General features: G+C 36.7%; 1 protein-coding gene across 1 annotated transcript in view; it reads left to right on the top strand.

Annotated features, from left to right (window-relative positions):
• The window catches only part of meigo (Solute carrier family 35 member B1 homolog meigo), a 120,386-nt gene that overhangs the window by 45,117 nt on the left and 48,059 nt on the right, over positions 1 to 27,210 (top strand). The window contains exons 3-4 of the mRNA XM_090402477.1: positions 822 to 952; positions 19,427 to 19,621. Of these exons, the coding sequence (XP_090258603.1) occupies positions 822 to 952; positions 19,427 to 19,621 (326 nt within the window). The remainder of the gene's footprint in view (positions 1 to 821; positions 953 to 19,426; positions 19,622 to 27,210) is intronic.

Consider the following 27,210-nt stretch of genomic DNA (forward strand, 5'->3'; position numbering starts at 1 on the left):
GGCCCTTGTATAGAATGAAGTTGGCCATGCTTGATCTAGATGATATCTTTGAGACATTACAAGTCATTCAAGTTTGCAACTTTATTCCTTCAAATATAGTTTACTAGTAGAACTTTTTGCCTTTTATCCAGTTGACCCCTTGGTGCTCAATTCAAAAATTTGAATGTGTACCTGCTTTCTTCTTGAAATCATCAGTTATACAAATTGCCACAAGCTGATTCGTCTGAATTTGCAGTTGTAATATTCAGAAATTGTGTTTGTCCTTAGGATTTGGACACCAGTGTATGTTGGTCTTATAAGGTTGTGCATAAATATGTTAAAATGAAGAAAAGGATATAAAAAAGTAGACTCAAGGAAAAAATATCATAGTCTGGAACAAAAGAACAGCAAGTGAACCATAACAGAACTTCCATTACCATACATTCACAGCCTACTTTTTTTATATCAGATAAAGTGGAAATGTGTTACAATAAAATACAAAAAAAATGTAACACATTTCCACTTTATCTGATCTGTACATAGTTTTGCTAAGCCAAAAATCTTTCAAGTATAATTAGCAAATGTTCAAAATTTAATAGTATTTAAAATCAGATTTCCATTTCAGATAAAGTGCTTTGTCTATACCCTCCATTTTATTTCCCCCCTCCCCTCCCCAATTTCCTTATTTTCGCAACTTTAAATTTTTGGTAGGCAAAATGTTTTATACTTAGTCATTTTTCTTTTACCTGAAAAATGTTCTTATTTTCATGTTTACTGCAGCTAATAAAAGATATTTAATAAAGTAATTTAGAATGAAGACTTTTTTTTTCTTTTCAAATTAGTGTTATCAACTTTCATGAAACAAGGCCAGGATAACACAAAACAGTCATATTATGCAGCTTCTGCATTCACATATTTGGGTGCCATGGTGTCCAGTAATATGGCCCTTCAGCATGTTAATTATCCGACACAGGTAAGTGGAAGCAACTTGATTTTACTTTTTGCTTAATTATGGTATACAATGACCAAATATACAGTATTCAGCTAATGTGTTTAATTAGAATAAGTAGTGTTTTTAAAATTTATTATCTGTTGCATTTGAATTGTGCAGCAAAATTCTTTTTACATGAAATCAAACTGAATGATTTACCTGCTCATTTCTGTCCCTTATTTCATCATTTTATACAAGGAAGTGAAACATCAATTATGTTTTACAGCAGCCATTGCCATTATTTATTTTTGACAGCTAATTTCAGGTTTAACTTTTTTTTGCTATATTACCATTAAATTTTTTTTTTTTTGTTTGCACATCATATGCATGAAAGCCCATTGAGTAAACTGATTTCCAGTTCTTTCATTAAACAAACTTCTTAAAATCAGATTTGATAGTTTTATTATTATTTTTAATGTTACTGTTTAAATAAAAATCTCTTTCAGAATTCTGGAGTATAAAATGTAGCTAGGCTTTTAGTGCCCAGAAAACACATTTTTTTTTCCTTGGATATATCTATATAAGATTGCAGTGTATATCATACTTTAAATGACATTTTCTGAATGTTCATATCCTTTTGTGAATAGGTATTATGGCAAATGCATGGGTAAAAGGAGATAAGTTGTTAGAAATGTGTGCTGCTGATAATGGAATATGAAATGTTGATTGCAAACAGAATTTCAAATGATGGTTTAGATGAGATGGCATGGCAGTAGCAATGCATGCTGGTAGAATGTGAGCAAGAAGGAAGGTGTTATGAAAGAAATAGAAAAAAAAGTGCCATATGATGCTAAAACTTTTTGAGGCTTTGACAAGTGCTTTACAGTACCACATAAAAGTTGAAGAGGCTAGAAAAGTGCTTGACCAATAGCAGAGAAGGTAAGAAAGAAAAAAAAAATGTTAAAAAGTAAAGGAAAATGTAACAAAAAGGATGGTGATATACAGTGAGTCATGATTGGGGCTGCTGAATGAACAAATAATGAAAGCGTGCTTTCCAGGAGTAAAAATTTGTGATGTGACAGAGGCTATTACTGGTATAAGAGATTTTTCAGGTAAAAAAATAAAAAATAAATAAATAAAAATTTATTGGTAGCAAAAAAAAAAAAAAACAAGCTAAACCCAAAAACGTTTGTGCAGTTTTCGGTAGAGTTTGCTGCAATAACTTGTTTTATTTTGTAGTGGTTTGCAGGGTGCAATTTTTAAGTGCGTCATAAGTCACAGATATGCATTAGTCAATTGGTGTGTACTTTTTTTCTGTGACTTTGAACCCTTTTAAAATGTCAGTTGAACCTGGTGTAATTTGGGCTTGTTTTCTTTATGAATTTAAACTCAGTTCGAAGGCTTCTGAAATGTCCCATAAGATGTGTGGCATTTGAAAAAGATGCAGTAGCAGAACATACTGCACAGAAATGGTTTAAAAAATTTGTTTCTGGTGATGAATCACTTGAAGATGCACCACGTTCAGGAAGACCTTCAAGTATTGATAATGAAGAATTATGTGCTGCAGTTGAAAATAATTCCACGTTAACATGTCAAGAACTTTCACACATACTTAACGTAAGTGGGGAAATAATTCCTTTACACTTGCATCAACTGGGAAAATCATGGAAGCTAAGTAAATGGGTCCCACATGCATAATCAGATGACATTAAACTTCAAAGACTATCAATTTATTCTTCACTTCTTTCATGTCATAAAAATGAGCCGTTTTTGGATTACTTTCCCACTTGTGATGAGAAATAGACAGTACTGTCTATTTCTCATCACCCTGTCGACAGGGTGATGAGATGCTATACCCTGTCAACATTATATGCTATATAATGTCGACAGGGTATAGCATCGGACAGGGTGTATATGCTACACCCTGTCGACAGTATAGACAGTACTGTCGACAGGGTGTAGCATAAAGGCAGCCTGTCTCACGGCGCGGCTTAATAAGGGCTCTTGTTCAGCCATATTGTGGTAGGCGCTGTTGCTATGCTAACAATACCTGTTAGCAACTTTCAAGTAACAAAATTTCCAAATTTCCACAAAGTAAGTTTTTCCAAGCTTAAGCTTCATTATAAATTATTTGCGAACAGCAATGACCCAAGAAAGATTGATTGGTCTAGCAACTATATCGATAGAGGCAGACATAACTTATCATTTAGATTTAGAAGAGCTTATAAACAGTTTTATTGTGCGATATCCCTGTAGAGCAAACATTTAATTAATTTTATTATGTGATCGTTTTTCATTAATGTTTCTCTTGTGATTAAAACAAAATAGCAATTGGAGATTTTCTTATATTTTTGTCTTATAATCCATCAGGGGCGATATTTAATTGTTTGCCTCTGGGTACAATCTAATCTGGTGCCGGCCCTGGAAATAGATCTTGTACTCTAACAGGAAACAAACTTATCATTGGTTGTCACCAAATGATCCAGTACCGCACACACTTCAAAGACACCGTTTCTTCCCCAGAAGCCTATGTGTTGTGTGTAGTGGACTGGAGCCGGTATTGTCCACTACAAGTTTCTCACTGCAGGCCAAGATCTACAGCTGAGATCTACTCAATGCAACTCGAGCATGTGCAGGATGTGTTACTTCAGAAACAGCCAGACTAGTTAATCGGAAGAAAGTGACATTCTTACAGGACAACACAAAACCTCATGCTGCAAAACTTATCTGTGAGAAGATTTGTGCTTTAGGATGGGAGATCCTCCCTCATCTTCCATATTCTCCTGACATCTCTCCAAACATTTATTACCTTTTTGGTCCTAGACAATCACGTGCGAAATAGACAGTTCCACAATAAAACAGAGACCGAAGCAGAAGTTGCTAGGTTTATTACTTCTAAAACAAAATATTTTATAAAAGCAGAATTTATAACCTTTTATCTAGTTAGATAAAAGAGTTGTGGATTGTGAAGGTGCTTATTTTAATGAAGAAAACAAATTATGAAAATTTCCGCAGTTGTTTAATTTTTATTATGTAAAATCTGTATGAACTTTTTTGGTTACCTGATACAATGAGTAGATCACAAGATTTGTTGGTCAGAACAAATGATCTAAAAGAAGATAAGTATGATATGAAAGATTTATTGAGTGATGAAAAAAAAAAGTTCAGGTTGGTTGCAATTATATTACAGGAGTGATCTGAGGCAGAGTACTGCATTTCCAAATGAGTCATTGAGATTGTAGGAGAAATGGTGTGCAATATGTTAATGTATGGCTATTAATTTTACATTTGTTTAATTGGCTTACACTTGATTTGGTGTTCCATGCTGGAAGTTATTATCCAGTGAAAGAGTGAATGTAAATAGTCAGGTTAACTGGCTCTGGATTGTTGCATGAAAGTGTGGACATGTGCATTAAGGTGAAAGAGAGAAAAAATGATCCGAGAATGTCAGAGCTAATTTTGCCAAGGACAAAAAAGTGAAAATTTTAGAAATATAGTGAGAGATTTGGATGATTAGCAAAGAAAAATGCAAAGAGAGCTGTGGCAAGGGCGAAAGCGAGAGCAGTTGATGAGGTTTATGAAGAACTGGAGAGAAACGGTGGCGAAGCTCAGTTGTTGAGAATAACGAAAGCCAGAGATAAGGCCTCGAAAGACATAACATCAGTCAAGCAGATAAAGGACGCCTCAGGAGTAGTATTACAAGACGGGGACAAAATCAGAGGAAGATGGAAAGAATATTTCCGAAAACTACTAAATGAGGAGAATCCAAGAGAGAGGTGCGAGGATGGAGAGGTAAATGAGAGACCGGTGCAAGACATAAGTAGAGAGGAAGTGGTTTGGGTGCTGAGAAAAATGAAGAATGGAAAGGCTGTGGGAGCAGACCAGATACCTGGGGAAATGTGGAAAAGTTTGGGCAGTGGGGGCGTGGATATGTTATGGGATCTGATGTGTAAAATAGCCCAACAGGAAAAGATACCAGAGGAATGGAGGAAAAGTATTCTCGTCCCAATCTACAAAGGAAGAGAAGATGTTCAAGACTGCGGCAACTATAGAGGAATCAAGCTGATGTCACACACATTAAAAATATGGGAAAGAGTAATTGAAGCAAGGTTACGGCAGGAAATGAAAATTGGTGAGGAGCAGTTTTGATTTATGCCAGGAAGAGGGACAACGGATGCAATATTTGCGCTAAGGCGATTGATGGAGAAATATAGAGAGATGCAAGTGGATCTGCACATGGTGTTTATAGACCTGGAAAAGGCATACGACAGAGTGGCCAGACAGGAGGTATGGAGGTGTATGAGGAAGAAGGGGGTGTTAGAGAAGTACGTGAGGTTGGTGAAGGAGATGTATGAGGGAACAGAAACTCAGGTCAGGTCTAGTGTCGGCATGACAGAAGGGTTCCCTATTGTTAGGGTTACACCAAGGGTCAGCTCTGAGCCCTTACCTCTTTGACCTGGTCATGGATGTACTAGTGGAGGATGTCAAGAAGGAGGCACCATGGAGCATGCTGTTTGCCGATGACATTGTTCTATGCGAATCATCCCGAGAGAAGCTTGAAAATACCCTGGAAGAGTGGAGAAAGGCATTGGAGGAGAGCGGCATGAGAATTAACCAGGTGAAGACTGAATATATGTCAACGGGGAGTGACGAGGATATCGTCATACGACTCCAGGGTGAAAGGCTAATTTCAGGGAAGAAATTCAAGTACCTTGGGTCGGTTGTCGAGAGGAATGGTGACCTGGATGAGGAAATACAGCACCAAATAACATGCGGTTGGATGAATTGGAGGAAGATAAGCGGGGTCCTGTGTGACAAGAGAGTGAGTTGTAAGAGGAAAGGAAAGCTCTATAAGATGGTGGTGAGGCCGGCGATGCTCCATGGTGCAGAGACGTGGCCTATAACCAAGGCACAGGAGAGGAAGATGGAGGTAGCGGAGATGCGGATGTTGAGATGGATGAGTGGTGTGACAAAGAAGGACAGGATAAGGAATGACTACATCAGAGGGACAGTTAAGGTGGGACCAATTGGCAGGAAGATACAAGAAAGTAGGCTGAGGTGGTTTGGACATGTTGAGAGGAAGGGTGAGGAGTATGTTGGTAAACGAGTGGAGTATATGGAGTTGGAGGGAAGGAGGAAAAGGGGCAGGCCCAAGCTCAGGTGGAGGGATAAGATGACAGAGGATCTTAGGGAGAAAGGATGGAGTCCGAAGGATGCTCTGGACCGGGGAACTTGAAAGAGGAAGGTTAAAGATTGGTGCGCCGACCCCGTTTAACATGGGATAAGGCAGAGTGAAAGAAGAAAGAAGAAGTGAGAGATTTGGATGAGGAATCCACTCCAGCTTCCTGTTTGAACTGGAAGTTTTAAGGGTTACCTGAACATCAGCTTGGTGGTAAGCTATCAAACTTATACTCTAATGCCAGAAGTATTGGGAATAAATGGAGTTCTCAGCATTGGTAGATGTAGTGGGATGAAAAATCGACACTGAAATTAACAGTGAGACCTGGCTGACAATTGAGGATGTTATTTTAGAAATAGAATATGGTGGGTTGAGTTTATTCAAGGTTGGACATGTCATTGGCGTTGCTAGTGATTGCAGAAGAAGTAAATCTAACCAGAGTTGAAATCCCTAATTATCATTGCATGGGCACCTCCATGGAGTCTTAAGACTCATCATGGGAGATGTAAATTATCAATGCAATATCCATCATACCTTGAAACCGTTAACAGACAAAACACTCGCAACTGACTCAGGCAACCCATTCCATTCATTTACCACTCTCCAAGTGAAAAATCTAGTCCTCATGCCCTTGCTGACTGCACTCTCACCCAACTTCCAAGGATGATCTTGTTCTCTCCCCTTTAGCCAAATGCTGAAACAATTCCCCTGCATCAATCCTATAAAAACCTTTAAGCAACTTTGTTTCTATCATATTTCTCTCCCCTTTTTTGCCTATCAATCAACTTTTTGCAATCCACAAACTCTTAGTCTATCCTCACAGACTGCTTACCATCTCGATCACTGACTTCTGAGTCCTCTCCACTATTTCCTCATCCCCATGAAACACAGATGACCAGACCTGAGCACCGTAACCCAGATGTGGTTGTATCAAGGCTTTATAAACAGGAATGATAACACCCTTAACTCTGCTTGTTAGTGTGTTTGTCAATAACCAAGTAATCCTGTGAGCTACCCTGGCATACTTTATCAATATGCTGCCTAAACTTTAGCTCTCTATCTATTACTGACCCCAGATTCCATCATCATCATCATCATCATCAAATTCTTGACATGTACCCTCAAGGGGTGTACAGGATATGATAGTACTACAGGAAAAATTTACATCATTACTAACTTCCTATCTACAATTTTCCTCCAAATCAGTCTATTACTTGTCAAGACTCCAATATTATCATTATCAGATCTTATCTTATATATAAGATTTTGAAACACTTAAATGCAGATACCAAAGAAAACATAAAATTAAACACTGAATTGAAATTAAAACAATTTCTAAATTACTACACAGAACTGTGGACAGACAAATATTTTAAAAAAGACAACTGGCAAACAATTAACGAAAATGAAAAGGAAATAATTGAAGAAGAATTAGAAATCAGCCTGAAAGAAATAAGAAACGGAAAATCACCTGGAGAAGATAAGCTAGGTTCAGAACTATATAAATACACAGGAACAAGATTCAAAGAAAGACTCTTATTATTTTTAAATAAAATTTACTCAACTGGTATCCCCCCAATAGAATGGAAAAAAGCAATTGTGATTCCTATCTTTAAGAAAGGTAATAGAGATGACCCTAAAAACTATAGAGGTATCAGTATATTAAATTCCTGTTACAAAATATATAGCAGAATCTTAAATAACAAACTAATGAAATATTCAGAAAACTTTATTCTTGAGGTACAGAATGGATTTAGAAAAGGACGATCATGTATAGACCCAGCCTTTTGCCTAAAATTAATAATAGAGAAAAGAAGAGAATACAATTTAGAAACACATATTGCATTTATTGATTTTGAAAAAGCATTTGACAAAGTTAAAAGAAACATATTATTTAACATATTAAAAGAAAGACAAATACCAAATAATATCCCAAAAGCTATCACAAGTATATATGAAAATAATCAAATACAAATAAGATTAAATCACGAGCTATCATATACGAGAGAGATAAACCAAGGGGTCCGACAGGGATGTCCCCTCTCAGCAACTCTTTTTAATATCTACTTAAATGAAATAATAATAAAATGGAGTAAAAATTTACATCAAGGAATTAAACTTTCACCTACAGTTAACTTAAACACTCTCCTCTTTGCAGACGACCAAATAATAATTACAAATTCTGAAGCTTACTTACAGAAAGCTATTTTAAATCTAAATGAGATATCCAAAGATTATGGTATGATAATATCAATGGAAAAATCAAAAACTATGGCCTTTAAAGGACAAGATCCAGCAAGAACTAAAATAGTAATAGATAACAAGATCTTAGAACAGGTGAATGTATGATCATATATGAAAATGAAAAAGATATAAACGTAAAAATTGCAAAATATTTAAAAATAACAGGTATAATTAACTCTATATTTAAACCAAACCTAGTTCAAAAACAAACCAAGCTAAAAGTATACAATACATTAGCCTTACCGGTCTTAATGTATGGAAGCGAAATCTGGACAATAAAACAAAAAGACAAACAAAGATTAACAACAGCAGAAATGAAGTTTATGAGAAAAACTACAAAGTATACCCTATTTGATCACAAAAGAAACGCAGATATTATGAAAGAATTAAACCAAGAACCAGTAATAGAAAAATTTTAAAAATATAATCATAAATGGATGGAACACGCTCAAAGAATGAAAACAGAAAGATTACCAAAACAAGCCTTAAAGTACAAGCCATTAGGAAAAAGAAAACCAGGACGTCCTCTTAAACGATTCAATGATGACTTCTAAAGCCGGAACAGGCCATGCTAGGCCTAAATCCTTGATACGTATGATGATGATGAGATCTTATATTTCTATTGTCTAAGGCACATTGTACCATATCAATCCACCTATATCTTGGTCGTTTTCCTGCCAACCTGGCAGAAAACACTTGTTTTGATAATCTTTCCTCGCCCATTCTGTTTAGGTGACCATACCACCTGAGATTAGCTCTGCTAACGCATTCCTGGATGCTGACAATATCAAGTTCTTTCCTAATATCTTCATTTTTAATATGATATTGCCATTGATGCCATCTGTTCACGCCTATAATCTTTCTCAGGACTCTCATATCTGCGGTCTCTAGTCTTTGGTCAAGTGTTTTACTTCTGACCCAGCTCTCAGATCCATAAGTTAAAATTGGTTTGAACACTGTCTTGTATACAGCTAATTTAGTGTTCCAACTAATTTCTCTCTTATTCCATATGAATTTATTCAATTGACTTCCCACCATACCAGCTTTGCTGATTCTATTGCCTTTTTATATATTTAATTTACCATCTTCAGTAAAAATCGTGCCAAAGTAGCTAAAATGTTTTACTTGTTCCACAGGTTCTCCATTCACAACACAGTTGACATTTTCAATGATTCTGCCTATTTTCATTGTCTTTGTCTTTTTATTGCTGAACTTCATACCATATCTATTACAATAGTTATTCAATTTAGTCAGGGAATTTTGCAAACTTGTAGCAGATTTATTCAGAAGTACAACATCGTCTGCATAAAGCAAAGAGCTGACATTAACATCTCCAATTCTGATATCATGTTTAGTATCACTTTCCTTCATAATGTGATCCATATAGATAATGAATAACAGAGAGGAAAATGTACATCCTTGTCTGACACCAGATTTAACATTAAACCATCTTCCTGTACATCCTTCAATTCTAACTGCCAACTTACTCAAATACAGACTAAGTATTGCTTGATATAATGCCCCATTGACACCATATAACTGTAGTGTATTGAATAACTTCTCTCTTGGCACCTTGTCATATGCCTTTTCTAGATCGACAAAACTTAATACAGATCTTTGTTATATTCCCATGCTTTCTCTACTATTTGTTGTAAAGTGAAGATCTGATCCTGACAGCCTCTATTTGGCCTGAATCCAGCTTGTTCTTCACCAAGCTTTTCTTCCACAATTCTTCTCAACCATTTCTCAAGTATACTTGCATAGATCTTGCCAGGAACACTCAGTAGGGTAATACCTCCTTAATTCTCACATTCAGTTTTATTTCCCTTTTTATATATGGGCACTATTAGAGCTCTACTCCAATCATTGGGAATTCGTCCCTCTGTCCAGGCTTTCTGAACTATGCAGAGCCATTGTAAGTCTTTTATACCACCATACTTCAGCATTTCTGGTCAAATATCATCTACTCCTGCTGCCTTTCCACATTTCAAGCCTTTGATGAGTTTTTCTACTTCAAGTATGGATATGTATTCCTGACTGTTTAGTGTTTTTTACCACTGTGCTCTCATTGCTTGTTTCATTTAGCAATTTTTCGAAGTAATTACTCCATACTTCAAGGATATCTTTTTCTCCTGTTTTCATGTCACCTTTATCATCTCTAACTCCTTTTACAGCACTCTTTCCTCAATTTCTAAGCTTCTACAACAACCTCCAGAATATCTTACCACCTTCTTGATATTTATTTTCTATGTTCTTGCCAAAGTCCTCCCATGACTTTTGTTTAGCTAGTTTTACACAATATTTCACTTTCTTACATTTGTCTCTGTATTCTCTAAGAGCACAAGCTAACTTATTTGCCAAGAACTTTTGATATGCTTTCTTCTTTTCCTTCACTGCCTTTTTAACTTCCTGTGTCCACCATGGAGTCTTGATTTTTCTATCCTTGCAAACAACCTCACCACATGCCTCTCTGGCTGAATCAATCAGGGTTTTCTTCAAGGCTTGCCACCGATTCTCCAAGGTTTGGTTCCTGTTCTCAAACTCTTTCATTTTTTCTTCAATAATCTTTGTGTATGTTAGTCTGCAGTTCACATCTGAGGGCTGCTCAACTTTTATTCGATTTAAAAACTTTCTTACATGTTATTCTTTTCAATATGAAATTCAATTTTATCCTACTCAAGACTAAATAGTGTTCACTTCCAATTTCAAATCCTCTGTACACTCTGGTATCCTGCACCAAGGAGAAAACCTTGCTATCAGCAATAACATAGTCATTGAGACTTTTCTTATTCCTTGCCTTTTCTCTCCATGTGAATTTGTGCACATTTTTTTGTTGGAACATGGTAGTAATGGTAATTATCTGATTCCAATAACCAGTCCATGTCCTGAGCAGAAATCCAACAGGTATTTGCCATTATTATTAGCTTTGCTCTTTTCTCCAAATTTTCCCAAAATATTTTTGTATGTCTCACAATAATTTCCTACTCTGCTATTCAGATCCCCAACAAGGACCAACTTTTTCTTTTTCATTGGTTGCTTTTTCTAAAGCATCAAAAAATTCCTCCACTTCTACCTTAGTAGAACCTTCTGTGGGACCATAGGCACAAATAAGTCTCATTGTCCAATTCCCCATTTTCATATTTGACGAAATCACTCTCCTTGAGACTGACTGCCATTCAAGAAGATTAGCCTCATATTTTGTGTTGAATACTATGGCTACCCCTTCTTTTCCTTGATTGTAATTGCCTGAATATAACATTTTGTATTTATTGCTTAGAAAGATCTCGCCAGTTTTTGTCTTTTTTTGTTTCAGTCACCCCTATTATGTCGATCTGGTACTTATCTAATTACTCAGCTAGCTCCATTTCTTTGCCATTCAGGCTTCTTATGTTGATTGTACCAATCTTTAACTCTGGTGATGTTGAGTTGGGGTGTGTTTTCAGATTTGTTCCAGTAACGGACTTTTCGTTGTTCGCCCTGGTTCCCTGGCGAAAACAACGGGGGCCTTGTTTAGCTAGGCGACATCCCAGCCGGCATGAAATTTTGTCATGTTGTACCATCATTTTTTATTTTGGTTTAACCAATAAGAATACAATTTGGTCGGCTAAATCCCAAATTGCCAGCCCATCCTTGTTCGTTCAGTATCTAGGTAGATATCCAACAGGGTGCATTGTGAGAAGGTGAGGATTGGACATTAGGTCAGAAGCCCTGGTTGGTTCTCTGCATTCCTTTAAAGGCTATGTAGAGGTCTTCTCTCAGTTATACAGCTTTGACCCTTAAGTGCTCTCCCCCCCCCACTCAGATTCCAGGCTTCATCATCGAGGGGAACTGGAGTACAGTTCCCCTCGATGTGGTACACAGCTTTTATCCCAACATGCATGACTTTGCACTTTTCCACATTAAATTGACATCCATTATGTTTTGCCTATACTGTCAGTCATCATTTAAATTATCCTGTAAGTTCTCTACATCACCTTGATTAACTATTACTGTACTACCTAACTTTGTATCATCAGCAAACAATTGAATATCTCCCTTTGAATTATTTCCTATATCATTTATGTACAAATTAAACAGCAGTGGTCCAAGCACAGAGCCCTGTGGCACATCACTAGTTACCTGCCTTCTCCTGAATTCTGCTTCTCCATTTATTACTTTTTATATCTATCCATCAGTCACCCCTTTTATCCATATCACCAGTTTCCTATCCATCCCCACTTGTTGCAGTTTGTGTAACAGAGTTCCCTGTGATATCCTGTCCTACGCCTTTGCACAGTCCTGCCCTATCATTGTATAGCCATTCCATTTTTCCAACTTAGTTGTCATTCTAATGTAAAACGTTAATAGATGACCAACCCTTCACAAAATCATGCTGCTCCTCATAGGGTATCGTATTCTTATCCACCATTTCTGAATTCTCTTTTTTGACCAACTTTTCTAGTACTTTTATGACCACTCACAAGATACTAATTGGTGTATAATTTGGTACCACAGACAGATCTTCCTTTATGCAAAGGAATTATTTTGCCCTTCATCCACTCTCTTGGGACTTTGCCAGAGCTGAGACTTAAATTGAATAGCCCAGTCAAAAGGCATCACCAGTTTCCCTGCACATTCTTGTAAAACTCAAGCTGATATCCCATCCAATCTCATAGCTGTATTTGTATTCAGATTCTGCAAGATACTAAGTACCTCCAATTCTTCAACCTCTGTTCTCACATCAGTCCCAGTAGTGGTTATAGTACAGGAATAGTAAGTGGGTTAAAGGCTGGTTTTGAGATAGAGGTTATAGTGATTAATAGGACAGCATGCACAATTGGGTGCTGCTACAGACTGGGATCATCTTAACTGAATTGCATATACAGAAAAATCTTAGTGATAAAAAATGAACTTTTATTATGGGTGATTTCAGCTATTTGGATATATACTAGAGGTAGGTGAAAGAATGCAAGACAAGGAGAAGAGACTATAGAATTACTTGGGGATAACTCAGATTTAAGTCTTATCCTGTGCTATCTTAAACAACACATGATGGGATTTGTGATACAAGAACATAGTGAAATCTGAGAAGCTGTATATAAATGAGGTGACCAATTATAATTATGCCTTTAACTGGTGAAAATGATTATAAGAATTTTAACTTAGGAATAATACATAGGCTCTTTCTTAGTCAAAGTTCTCATATGTCAAACTATAAAGCTATTGTCATGTTGGAGATTTAATGGAATATTTACAGCACTAGGAAGGGATTAAAACTGATTTTAATGCTTTCAGTATTTCATCTCAGTCACTGAGACATCTTCAGGGATTACAAAAAAACTATTGTAACATACACACAAATACAACACGATACTAAGTGAAACACGTGGATGACTCTAAAGTCCTATCTAGGTAGCATGCTTTCTATTGGCGTTTTTAGGTGGCCTAGGAGATGTAAGGGGTGATCTGATAATTAATGTTTCCAAAATTTTGGGAAGTTTTATGGAACTGTATTTATTTAAATTCGCTTGATTTCTGAGTACCACCGCAGATTCTGTAAACAGTCTTTCTTTTTTGAATTTACTATGATGGAGCATGGTGTTTTTTTTTTTTTCCAGGAGATCCTGTGGGTTGTATCCAAAACATTGTCTTGCAAGGCCAGATTGACCATAGTCGTGATTACAGATGTATGATTTGTGTTCTAAGTGGATGGTTGCTGATCTACCAAAGTAAACCAGTTTGCAGGAACAGGGTACTTTATAAATTCCAGGCAATGAGAGAGGAGGGAAGCTGATCTTTCATAGAATGGATAAGAATAGCAAGTTTATGGTGGCGCTTAAACACTGTGTGGAGGTTGTACTTTTTTAAGGCCCTGGCTATTTTTTCTGATGTGCCATGGATGTAGGGGATGGTGATGGCATTTCTGAAATCCTTCTGAAGAGATGGCTGGGGGAATTGAGGTGAGGAACTGATTATTTTTTAATTCTCTGATTGCTGTGGTCATCGGAAAGGAAGTTGTTGAGCTCGGTTGAAAGGGAAGTTCCACTGGAACAAAGATTATGGGTTCTATTAGTTAGTTTTAATAATGCCATATTTATTGAGAGGTGTGGTGGTGAGAGAGTTTGTGAATGTATCTTCCTGTGTGAGTGGGTTTTCTATATACAGTGAAGGAAAGGTTACCATTAGGAAGGCATATTATTAAGGGGTCTAGGAAGGGAAGACAAATCATAGAAAAATATAAAGAATTTAGACTTCCTCTGGTAATGTGTTTCTTAGACTACTCTAAAGCTTTTGAGCATGTTCAGCATGTGAAACTGTTGGAAGTAATGAAAAGAATGGGTTTTCCTTAACACAGTATCTGGTTAATAGCCAACTTGTACAGGGAACAAGAATCCACAATAAGAACAGGTGTTGGATTGACTGATTGGCTTCAGGTTGGAAAAGGAGTAAGGCAAGGACGGAGGACATCATGCATGAAGCATTGGATAAGTAGATTGATCAGTAATCTGAGTTATGCTGATGATACAGTACTCCTTTGTAATGATATGGAAGAACTAGGACAAATTCTTGACCTAATTAACAAGATCAGTAATAACAGAGGACTTCAACTTGCTAAATCCTAGCAAGACAAAGATTATGGTTCTCAAAGGAAATGCTCTTAAGAAACAAGTTTACCTTAATGGAAAAAGAATTGAGGAAGTCAGCAAGTTTGAGTACCTGGGATCCATTATTAATGTGAAGAATTACTGTTCAGAAGACATCAGAAGAAAGTTAGGAATGGCTAAATTTGAGATATGGTGTTACAGAAGGCTGTTGAGGATATCATATACTGAAAGACATACAAATGAATGGGTGTTAGAAAAGATCAGTAGAACTTTAAGGCTCCTTAAGAATATTGACAAAAGAAAGTTAAAATATTTTGGACACATTGAACAGTAATAGAAGGTAAAGTTCCTGGAAAAAGAGGAAGGGGTAGACCATCAATGAGATGGATTGATGGTGTGTGTGGAGCAACTAATCTTCAGAGAGTTGAAGTCTCCAGAAAAGCAAACAACAGGACTACATGGCAAGGCCTGGTGTGGCACATCACTGAGCATTGGAGTGACCATACGGCATCTGTGGATGTCCAGTGAACATTTTTTTTATTGTAAACATAACAATCTTATATACAGGATTAACCAGTTTTTGGTTCTCTGCAGTCAGACAGAGAGGTTACATGCTCATACTCTTGTTGAGGTATGTTACATCGAAGTCACTTATAAGGCTAATTACATTTTTTTTTAAAAATTAATTAAAGCCATTAAAGAGTTATTTTAACAAGATAACATAAGATCTTATTTTAACATAAGAACATAAATGAGTGAACATATAGATAGATAGACAGGAAGGGTAAACTATTGTTATTTTCCTTTTCCATTGTAAACTGGATTCTTAGATGTAGGCTGTTGAGGTGACTGAGGAAGGAGTCTAATGTGTCTCGGCCATGAGGCCAAATAGAAAACACATCATCTGCATATCTTAGCCAGGTCTGAGAGGGCTGAGTCTGTGGCTCGTTTTTCAAAATTTTCCATTTAAAAATTGGTGAAGGGGGGTGGGTCCATAGCGGTTCCCTCTGTCTATCTGTAAATTTTGTTCTTCCAATCAAAATAACCAGAATTGATGGCAAAGGAAAAGAGATATAAGATATCAGGAGAAAAAATGTTTTTTAAGAGTGTTAAGGTGTCATTTAAGGGAATATTGGTAAACTGAATGAGGTGATGTCAAAGCTTAGCAATATATCTGTATTATTTAAAGTTAGATTTCAATCAAAGTTTTAAAATGGGTAGAGTTTTTTATATAGGATGTGGTCAATCCATTGGGGGGGGGGGGGAGTAAGAGAGTTAGCCAGCTGCTTTAACAGTTTGTAGCATTGTGCATCAGTGGCATCTACTATAGGTCTTGGGAGGGGGGGGGGGGATTAGGTTCATGGATTTTAGGTAAACCATATATACAGGAGAGATGAGAACTGAAAAGTTTGAATTTTTTTGTAATTCTGGCAGCCAAGAGGATATGTTTTTTAATTTTTTTAACTTGCATTTTTGTAGGATTGTGTTCTAGTGGGACGTAGGTAGCGTGATCTCGGAGAATAATATTCATTTTTTGATTATATTCCGTGGCATTACCCTTATTTCGCTCTGGTGATGATGATACTTTTTTCCCTTTCCATAACTTTCTGAGAGCAGTGAGTTGGCAAGAACTTAAATTACTTTTTTGGAGGCGACAACTCAGTGAGGATATTGGCGGCATCAAGTCTGATGTTATTGGCTATTTCTAGTGCTAAGCAACAAATTCCACGTTTGATGTTGTACATTATGTCTAGCAATGGCACTTCTTTCGGTGCAATGGCATCAGTGGCCAAGGCTTAGGGCACTGATGGCATTGTGCTTTTTGAAGATGGATTCACTACTGTCTGGAGAGGTTGAATTTGCAGTTGTGGTTTAGATTTACAGAAGTTGTTATATGTTTTGATGTGCTTATTATTATTATTTTATTTTTTTAAAATTCTTTCTGTGCGGAAGTTTCTGAAATGTCCGAGAGAATAGACCAAAGTTCAGAGTTTGGTATCACAGAGAGCTCGGATTGTAAAGAGCTGGGACGTTTGTATATATGGAGGTTTTTTTTTACAGAAATTTGATTTTTAGTTTAACACAGTTAGGTATCACTCTTGTTTCCCAACATCTTTTAGAAAGGCCAGCCAATTTAATTGCCTAGATAAGCGTAGTTTCAACTTACTTTATTGTCTTGATTTGTGTGCTATTTCTTCACCATGAATAATTAGAATCTGTGTGTTTGGGAAACATTAATTATCAGAGGTCCCACTTTACATCCTAGGCCACCTACAAATGCCCATAGATGGCGCACCACCTAGGTAGGACTTTAGAGTCACTCATGTGGTTTACTTAGTATTGTGTTGTATTTGAGTGTTACAAGAGTTATTTGTAATCCCTGAAGATGTCTCAGTGACTGAGATGAAATATTGGAAGCATTAAAATAAAATAAGTTTTTAATCCTTTCCTAGTGCTGTAAATATTCAAACCTCTGACATGAGGTTTGAATATTTACCCTTCTCTATAGCATAATCAATGACTGTAGAGAAGGGTATATACATTGAACTAATAATGTTAATCAGGTGATTCATTGCATTGGATTGCTAGTAGTGAGCAGATTATTCTATGCAATTTGTTGTGCATAAGATGTATTTTTGTTTTTTATTTATATTACACTTATTTTCTAAAATAATTTTTCTTTTATACAGAAATGATTGTCATGATCAGTGTACACTTTTTTTAACATAGTAATAAATCATGAATATGCTAATATTTTTTTTGGAACTCACCAAATACTGTCCTTGACTTTTAAAACATAGGATTCATTTTATTTGCAGGAATAAACAGATTTTTATTCACTGTGGCTATTGTTTCCAAAGACTAAAATGGAAATGATCCTGTTTAGCAAAAAACACCCTCTCCCCCCCCTCCTCCTCCACAGATCCCATACTGCACAAATACAATCTAAACAAAGTAGAAGTTTTATTGGTTGCATCACTAACAAGTACAGACAACTAGAAAGAAAATTATCCTGTTTAATGAAAAAGCATCCCTTCTAACAGACTGGGAGAAAACACAAAGCAGAAGTTTTATTGCCATGCTAAATACAATGTCTTAACAGTGTATTTAAAATTTTCAGCTGCAAGGTCACACTTGTTCATAATAGTTGCTGGATGATACAGAAATATACTAATTTATGTGAATCAAATTTTCATAAGCAAATATATATACACAAACATAAACTTGAAATTGGATGGGATTACATTTGGTATTTTCTGCATCAGGCCTGTGGAAGTGGTGTTTGCACCCATAGCACTACACCACCCAAAGAAAGTGTACTCAGTTTGAATCTATCACTGACTAGAGGAATGATTTCTAACCCTTTGACCAGTTTCTGTGCTCGTTGACCTTGGACATGGGCTTTGTCCAAGGGGTTTTATTTTGTCTCATAAACTCAAGAAAATTAATCATAGAACCCATACTGTTTCAGACAAATAATATACTGTGCTACAGTTAAGGATCACGAAATGGTGACACTTGTCTGCCTCTCTTTGCTGGATGGTATTTATAATTAGTGATAGTCTTAGACCAGCTATCTCTGATTGGCTACTAGCAGAGATCGAACTTCTGCCTTAGTATCCAAAAGTTAGATTAAGCTAAAATGGCTTTACCTACTCCCTGTAGGGAATAAAAAGCATTAGTGGATTTTCTGTATCATTAAGGTAATTCAGTAATTCTAACTTTGCAAATAAAATTTTACCAAAAAATTGAAACTGGCATTTATATCATATTGAAAACTTAAAAAATATCCCATTTGCTTTCTTTAATCTCTCTAACACCATGTCCTCATGGTACTTCACTAATTCTTCTTTTGCTAGCTGTATTTCTTACATTGATATGTATTTTCAGTTCTGCTCAAACTACATTTTGTTTTAGTAACCATTTTGCCATTTGTTCTTCATCTGGTTTCCCTGATAGAGTGGCAGCTTTACATAACTACAACATTCCTCTTATTGTGACATCTGGTCATGTTTTGCCATCCGAATATACTCGTATATGTACTTTCAACCAATATAGAATACATTTGGGTCATCTAAATTCAAAATTGCCATTCCATCCATTCATTATCCAAGTGGGAGCCTAGTAAGAGGATATATGTGGAAACCAAGGATTGTATCCAGGGTCATAAGCACCAGAATTTTCAAAATTTTCTGTATCATCCAGCAACTATTATGAACAAGTGAAGGTCTTTTCCAGTTATGTAAATTTGATTCTAAAGCAGCTTTAGAATCTCATGGAAAAAAAAAAAAAAAAATCATGAAAAGTATTTGATCTTGTATTTGTTTAAAAAGCAAGAAGCTTCTACATATCTGATAATGAAAATATTTGTGTTTTAAAGAGATGAACAATGTTATCACCATTATGAAAGCATAATTCAAGCTGTAAATATTCTTTCTTACTTTACTATAAAAAAAAATGATTCTTGAGGATTTAGGAAGTAATTAGATATATATAATTTTCTTTCAGGTAGTTGGAAAATCATGTAAACCTATTCCAGTTATGGTGTTAGGTGTTTTAATAGGACGTAAACGATACACATTAGCTAAATATTTATATGTGTTGATGATAGTCATTGGTGTTGGAATATTCATGTACAAAGATAAGCAAAGTCCAGTTCACAGTGAATCTGACTCACTTCTTGGTATGGGAGAGATACTTCTGGTAAGAAATGTCATATTCCATATTTTATATGTTGTAAAAAAAGCTTCACAGAAAATTAGAAAATAGTTATATTGTTATTTTATTTATTTTTTTATATTATATGTTGAACATGTGATGATATCAAATTACTATTAAATCATCAGTTACTTGATGTCTGCAGGTTCTGTACTACATAGATATTTGAAAAGTTGGACATTGTGGATGTGCTGAGGATTACAGAATCTGGAAACTCTGCTGTAGAGGCCAAACATGGTATCTTTCAAGTTGCTTCAAGCTTGCAATATTCAAGGGTGGTGATTCCACACTGGGTGATGGAAATCTACAAAATACTTAGAAAGACATTCATAAATATTCACAATGTCATATGAATCCACAATAGATTGGAAACTGGAGATTATCAATTTAGCTAAGTCAGCAAATATGATTTAATGTCACTCATTTTGTATTTTTCATTATAGTACTTGTAGAAGACATATTAAATATAAAAATGTAGAGGATATTATAAATCTATCCTTATTTCATACCTAAATGAATTGAAACTTAGAAAGTTTTGAAAATAGACCAGAGAGATTATGAGGATATAACCATCAGCATCAGAGTTGCCTTGGGTTGCACCACTTAAGTTATAAGCTCTGCCCAGGCATCTATATTTTCCTTTTATTAGGGCTTTTGATTAAGGTCTGATAGTTATTTTGAACTTTTTTTTTGCTTGGTTATACCATAAATTATAATTTAATGCATGTGAAGTATCTTCTTGCACAAACTTTGTTTGCTTACATTTGGATAAAGGATGAAACCAAGAATATAATTTCTTGGCATCTTTAATTCATCAGAGACCAGACAGCTCTCAATTCAGTGGTATAACTATTCCCTACATCAGAGAGTTGTATTTTTCATACGTGAACTCTTGGTCAGTGCATAAATGCCACAATTGAAGAGTGTAAAGGCTTCATTTTGGCAACTTAAAATAATAAAAGGAAGTATTATTATATATTCATCCTTATTTTATAGTAAATGAATTGAAACATAGAAAGTTCTGAAAATGAACCAGAGAGCTTATGAAAAAAAAAACACAGCTATGAAATAAGGATGATTACTATAGCCCTACTTTTATTATTCTACATCACCAAAATTAAGCCTTTTAAGCTTTCTTTAATTGCACATCGACTTTATGAGCCTTTAAAATAAACAATTACAATAAATCATTATTGATAGTGTGCTTTATTTGATTAACATGAACCCATATGAATCCATTCAATAATCAAAGTAATAGAAAAATTCTTACAGTGAAGCTGTTATGATTTCACCAAAATATTGATGATGTCAAGCTTTTTCTGCAGGAAACGAAACCCAGTTAGGATCCCACCTTAAGCATTTTACTATAATTTTTAAGGACAGAACTGGAGATGGATCTTCTCATTGAGCAGTTGCTATCCTGATGGGCAACTATACTCTTTTTCAAAACATCCAGCCTAACGCTCCTCTGGAAGTGGTAGCCATCTGTCTCTTGATGGGATTTATTATTACAATATCTTCCCTTATTTACCACTCAGTTCTGAGTTTTTATTATTATTATTATTATTACCACGGACTACTCCAGGAGTCCTTAGACTCATCGAGGGAGGCCCTAAACATCATGTTCACACAGCTGTTCAACATTCTCACAGTATCTATCATACCTTGCCTTGAACTCGCTCACTGTCATAGCACCCACAACAGACTCTGGCAGCTTATTCCACTCATTTACCACTCTAAAAGTAAAGAACCCAGCTCTAACACCCCTGCTAACCACGCTCTTGCCCAGCTTCCATGGGTGTCCCCTAGTTCTCCCACCACCAGTCCTGATCTCAAAAATATCATCTGAATTAATCCTATAGAATCCTTTTAGCAATTTGAATGTCTCAATCATATCTCCCCTTTTTCGCCTATCAACTAGTTTCTGCAACCCACAAATCTTCAACCTGTTCTCATATGGTGCATTCCATAGACCTGCTATCATCTTAGTCACTCGCCTCTGGATCCTCTCAACCTCCTCCCCATCAAGAAGGAACCGAGGTGACCAAATCTGGGCACAGTAGTCGAGATGAGGTCTTATCAGGGCTCGGTACAGAGGTACAATAACTTGTTTTTCTCTGCTCGTCAAGGTATTTTTCAACAACCAAGTGAGTTGATGAGCTGATTTAGCTACTTTCGCAATGTGCCCCCTAAACTTCATCTTCCTATCCACCAACACTCCCAAGTCCCTGGCCTCATCAATCTCTTGGAGTACAGCTCCACCAATGTGGTATACTGCTGCTAATCTTTTCACTCCGAAATGCATAACCTTACATTTTGTCACATTAAATTGACATCCATTCTCCTTAATCCAGAACTCCAATCTATCTAAGTCATCTTGCAAGACTTTGACATCTTCTGCATTCACTATCGCCCTACCCAACTTTGCATCATCAGCGAACAAATGAACTGTCCCACTTAGACCATTCCCTATATCGTTAATGAACAGATTAAACAGCAGTAGTCCAAGAACAGAACCCTGTGGCACACCACTAGTCACAGGCTGTTTTTTGGACTCTACTTCTGAATAAACTACTCTTTGATATCTCTCCATCAACCACCCAGCTATCCATCTCACCAACCCTATATCCATTCCCATATGTTGTAGTTTACGGATTAGAATTCCATGTGGTATCCTGTCAAACGCCTTTGCCAGGTCCAGCAGTATCACTGTAAACCCATTTCCCTTATCCAGTTCAGCCGTCACCTTGTTATAAAACTTGAGCAAGTTACTGAGGCATGATCTACCCTTCACAAAGCCATGCTGTCCTCTGTACAGTATCTCATTTTCATCAATCCATTCCTGTATTTTTACCTTGACTACTTTCTCCAAGACCTTGACAACGACTCCTGATATGCTGATCGGTCGGTAATTTGCAACCATAGTCTTGGATCCTCCTTTATGCAGTGGAACTATTTTCCCCTCTTTCCACGCCTTCGGGACTAAGCCAGACCTGAGACTCAGATTAAACAACATGGTCAAGGGCACTGATAATTCATTAGCCGCTTCATGCAAGACCCGTGCCGGTATACCATCCAATCCCACAGATGTATTCACATTAAGGTTCTGTAATAGACTATTCACCTCCACTTCATTCATCACAATTCCCATATAAACTAATGGTTCCTTCATTTTTTCAACGTCACCACCTGGATGATATACTTTTGCAAAGTGCGCGCTCAGTAACTCCACTATATCGACTGGTTCAGTGAACTCTTTACCATCGTCATTCCTTAAAATCATTTTGCCATGTACAGTTTTTTTCTTGCTTGCAGCATATTGAAAGAACTGTTTGGGATTCTCTTTTGCTTGCATAGCTAGTTTCCTTTCATAATCGGCTTTTGCTGTTTTTACCACACTCGTTACCCTTCTAGCCTGTACTTTATACCGTTCGTTGCCTGCAGGTCACCCCTTTCTTTAAATTCCCTCCATAGTTGTTTCTTTTTTTGCAGCTCAAGCTTAATGGTGTTATTCATCCATTTAACCCCTCCTTGTTTCACTATTCGGACCTTAGGTATACAATCAGCCATAACCTCCTGTAAATGCTCTTTGATCACTTCCCATGCTCTATCGACGTCCAGCCCTTGCAGTTTTACATGCCATGGCACTGATCCAAGCAATCTCCTAAGCTTGTCATACTTGCCAGCACGGTAATTCCACATATACCCTGTCTTAATCACAAATTTCACACCCTTAGCCATCTCCCAGGTCAAGACCTTATGATCACTCTCACCAATAGGTGGCAACATGGTCATATTCATTACAGTCAAATTCTCAGATACTATTACCAGGTCAAGCTCTCTCACACCCCTAGTATTTTCAATTACATGCTGTTTCAGATAGTTATCCCTTAATAATTGAATAAAATCCATTTCCTTCCTCACATGTGTCCTCTCCTCCTTCCAATCAATGTTACCATAGTTGAAATCCCCCATAATAATTACCCTCCTTCCACTCATTTCATCAATTTGTTTATGCATACCATCTCCACCATCTATTCCATCACCTGGTCTATAGCAGCACCCAACTGTATATTTTATTCTGCCAGTATCAATCTCACACCAAATAGCCTCAAATGAGCTCCTTTCACTATCCTGCAATACTTCAATTCTCCTTGGCTGCAGTTCATCAGCTATCATCAATAACACCCCTCCCCCAATTTTATTCTCTCTGTCCCTCCTAAACATACTATAACCTACACATTCTATCCCACTAACTATATCATCTTCCGTCAGCCATGTTTCACTAATGCCAATAACCTGTGGCCAGGAAGAGCCAATCAAGGCCAAAAATTCTTCCTTCTTGTTCCTAATACTCCTGGCATTAGTATACATGAATTGCAGTGTTCCCTTTGTCCCACCCCTATCTTGATGCGTTATTCTATTAATATCCCATTCCCATTTTTTGTCCTTATTGCTGGCTCAGGTACATTATATACATTTTTACACTCAACTGTCTCACTGATGTCTGGATATCCACTTCCCCCCCTCCTTGGTAGTTCTAGTTTCCCTGGTTCTGCACATCCATTTTCACTTCATTCAGCAACACTTTTTCCAGTCTCCGCACACCAAGTCCATTCAAATGCAGTCCATCCATCTTGTATAAGTCCTTTCGCCCATCAAACTCATTCCACACGTCCACAAATTCCACACCGTCCGCATAACCTGCGCATAATATCATTTGCGATTATGGCCCTCGTTCTAAACTCCTCTCTGTCATACCGCGGTAACAGACTCACCATTCTAACTCTGTCACTCTTTTCTTTCGCTACCTTTAACAATACTTTCAAGTCCTCTCTCATAAAAAATTTATCACCTTTCAATTCATTCGTACCAGCCACAATTGTTATTTCTTTCACCCTCTGTTTTTGCACTCTAATGCTCTCACTTACATCCTTAAATTTCACACCCGGTAAGTACGATTTAGTTACACTCCCATCTATTACTCCTCTTAATAACGAGTCACCATACAATACTCTCTCCTTCATTTCAGAAACTCGCCCACGCTGTTTATTTCCGTTAGCCGAATCACTCTGGAAAGAGTTTTGCAGGTGCTCTAATTGCCGCTGCGCATCTTGTATCACTGCGCGCAGCCTAGCGATCTCACTTCCTACAAATAATTCCTCATTTTTTTTATCATTCAAACCATTTTCTCTTTCTGTATAATTGCTCTCACTCTTTCTTAGATCACCGCTCACATTGCCATCTTGTACACCGCAATTCCCTATCGAGCCACTATTTTCACTCGCATTCTGGCTTTCTTCAACCATAACTGTCTCACAACCTGACACATACTTCGACTCCTCACTTTGCATACACTTTCTACACATTCTCCCACCACTATCACTTTCAACCCATACTCCAGACTCATTCGGGAATGCATACATTCCACACACATCACATTGGACAAATTCTCTCACATTATAGTTTTTGAACAATGGCGTTGTATTTTTGGACGCCATTATCTTACGTCGCATTGGCGCCATATTCAAATATATGAAACGTATCGTTAAAGACTAAATTAATTTACGGAATTTACACCAAAATCACACAGATACAACAAGCTACCAAATTTAGACAATATTATGTTATGATTTTTAACATTTATTCTAATTTCCATTCAAAATTGTACTTAGCTTTCGGGAGCTCCCTGAAAATACGACCGTTCCCCTGGCCCTCTAGCGGCGAACCCCGGCGAGTTCACACAGATCAGTCTTAATCTCATACTGCAGCTGTCTCAGTACATATTTTTTATGTGTAATACTCTGTGGGGGTAATGCCAACAAGGATGGGCTAAGTCAGATTGTTGAACACACACACTTGACAATAACAACCTCTCTTCTTAATAATTGTACATGACACATTCTTTCATGTGCCTACTCACTCATATTCTGCAGTAGATTTTACAATCAGTTCCCTTGACATTCTTACACTGCTCATGTGGGATGTCAATGAAAACATATATAGGAGTGATCATTTTCCTGTGATGATTTGAGCTGTTTTCTCATAGGAACATTGTTCTCCTACATGGATACCCATGCGGAAAATTGACCAGCCTGACTAGAATACTTTTTTCTATCTTGCAAAATTTAATGTTCACACATCCAGACACCTATGGATGATGCAATGATGTATGCTACAGATTGTATTGTCCATGATGCAACAACTGCAATTTAAAAATCATCTCTCTTTCTACTCTCTCCTAAACCATGGTGAGTGCCAAAGCTAAAAAAAAAAAGATCAAGACAGAGCAGAGAGTATATTTCATTGATACTCTATTATGTAAAATCTCATAATTTTTAAACATGCTTGGGCCAAAGCACATTATGTTAGATGTTAAAATTGAAAATAATCTTGGATCCAGTTAGCCATGCAACCAGTGCAAAATTTTTATGGGAAAATTTGAAAAATGAAGATTATTTATAGAACATGACATTCATCTGCCCTGGAACATAATGAATGAGTAGTTACTGAACTGAAAGCAATTGCAGATGCTTTAGGGGAAAGCAAGCTTTGCTGAAATCTGAGAAACAAGTTCCTGTCTTCATGAATTTTTGATATTGAAAGAACAAGAGAAAAGAAACAATGGCTCTACTTTTCTACAAATTGGCTAGAACCATATAATCAGCTCGGATGTTTGTGTTGTTTGTTCAGGTGACTAAAGCCTGATGGCTGTGGAGCCAGATAATTAAAATTTTGTCACCATATCTAAGACAGATTTCAGGTTTTAAAATAAAGGAATCTAGAGCACATTACTCAAAAGCTTCCGTATAAAAATTAGCATTTGAGGGATATCACAACACCCTTTGTGCACATATTGTACTCGGTTATTTTGTATGTCAAAATACCTTTTACCTGCAAAAAAGAAGGCACAGCTATGGGCTTGCCATCATTACCCCCCCCACATACACACACATGATTGCTAACTTTTATATGGAAGCTTTTTTGAGCAATGTGCTTTAGATTCCTTTACTTTAAAATCCATAGTCTGGCTTAGGTATGTTGACGTTTCATTATCTGCTCATGCAGCCACCAGACTTCAGATATCTTCCTCAGCCAACTGAACATCACATGCATACAATTCATAACTGAAATTGTATTTGAAATTGAAATTGAACTCGCTTCCATTTCTAGATATACTTGTCACACGTCTTCCTTTTGGCAGTCTTTCCTTTACTGTTTACTGTAAGCTGTGTGCGTGTGTGCGTGTGTGTGTGTGTGTTCTAGGTGTTGACCTTAATATGAAAGTCGGGACATTAAGAAATTATTCTTAACATGTAGTAGTCTCCATAATTTATCAAAATGAATACTTGTCACTTGTCATTAGTTTCTCCAATTCAATACACAGATTACTCTGTGCCATGTTGGTGAACTGATGCTGACTTCAGCAATTTGTAGAGTTATGTTTGTTTAGAGCAGTGTTTCTCAATTTTTCTGGCCTGCAGCCCACCTGGATAAAGCATTATAACTCAGCAGTCCACTTGTGCCATACACCACTCCTTACCAATAGGTCATATTTTAGGTGAGGCTTCATA

This window comes from Typopeltis vanoorti, chromosome 13 (assembly GCF_054136105.1).
Source record: "Typopeltis vanoorti isolate ZY-2024b chromosome 13, IOZ_Tvanoo_1.0, whole genome shotgun sequence".
NCBI classification, from domain to species: domain Eukaryota; kingdom Metazoa; phylum Arthropoda; class Arachnida; order Uropygi; family Thelyphonidae; genus Typopeltis; species Typopeltis vanoorti.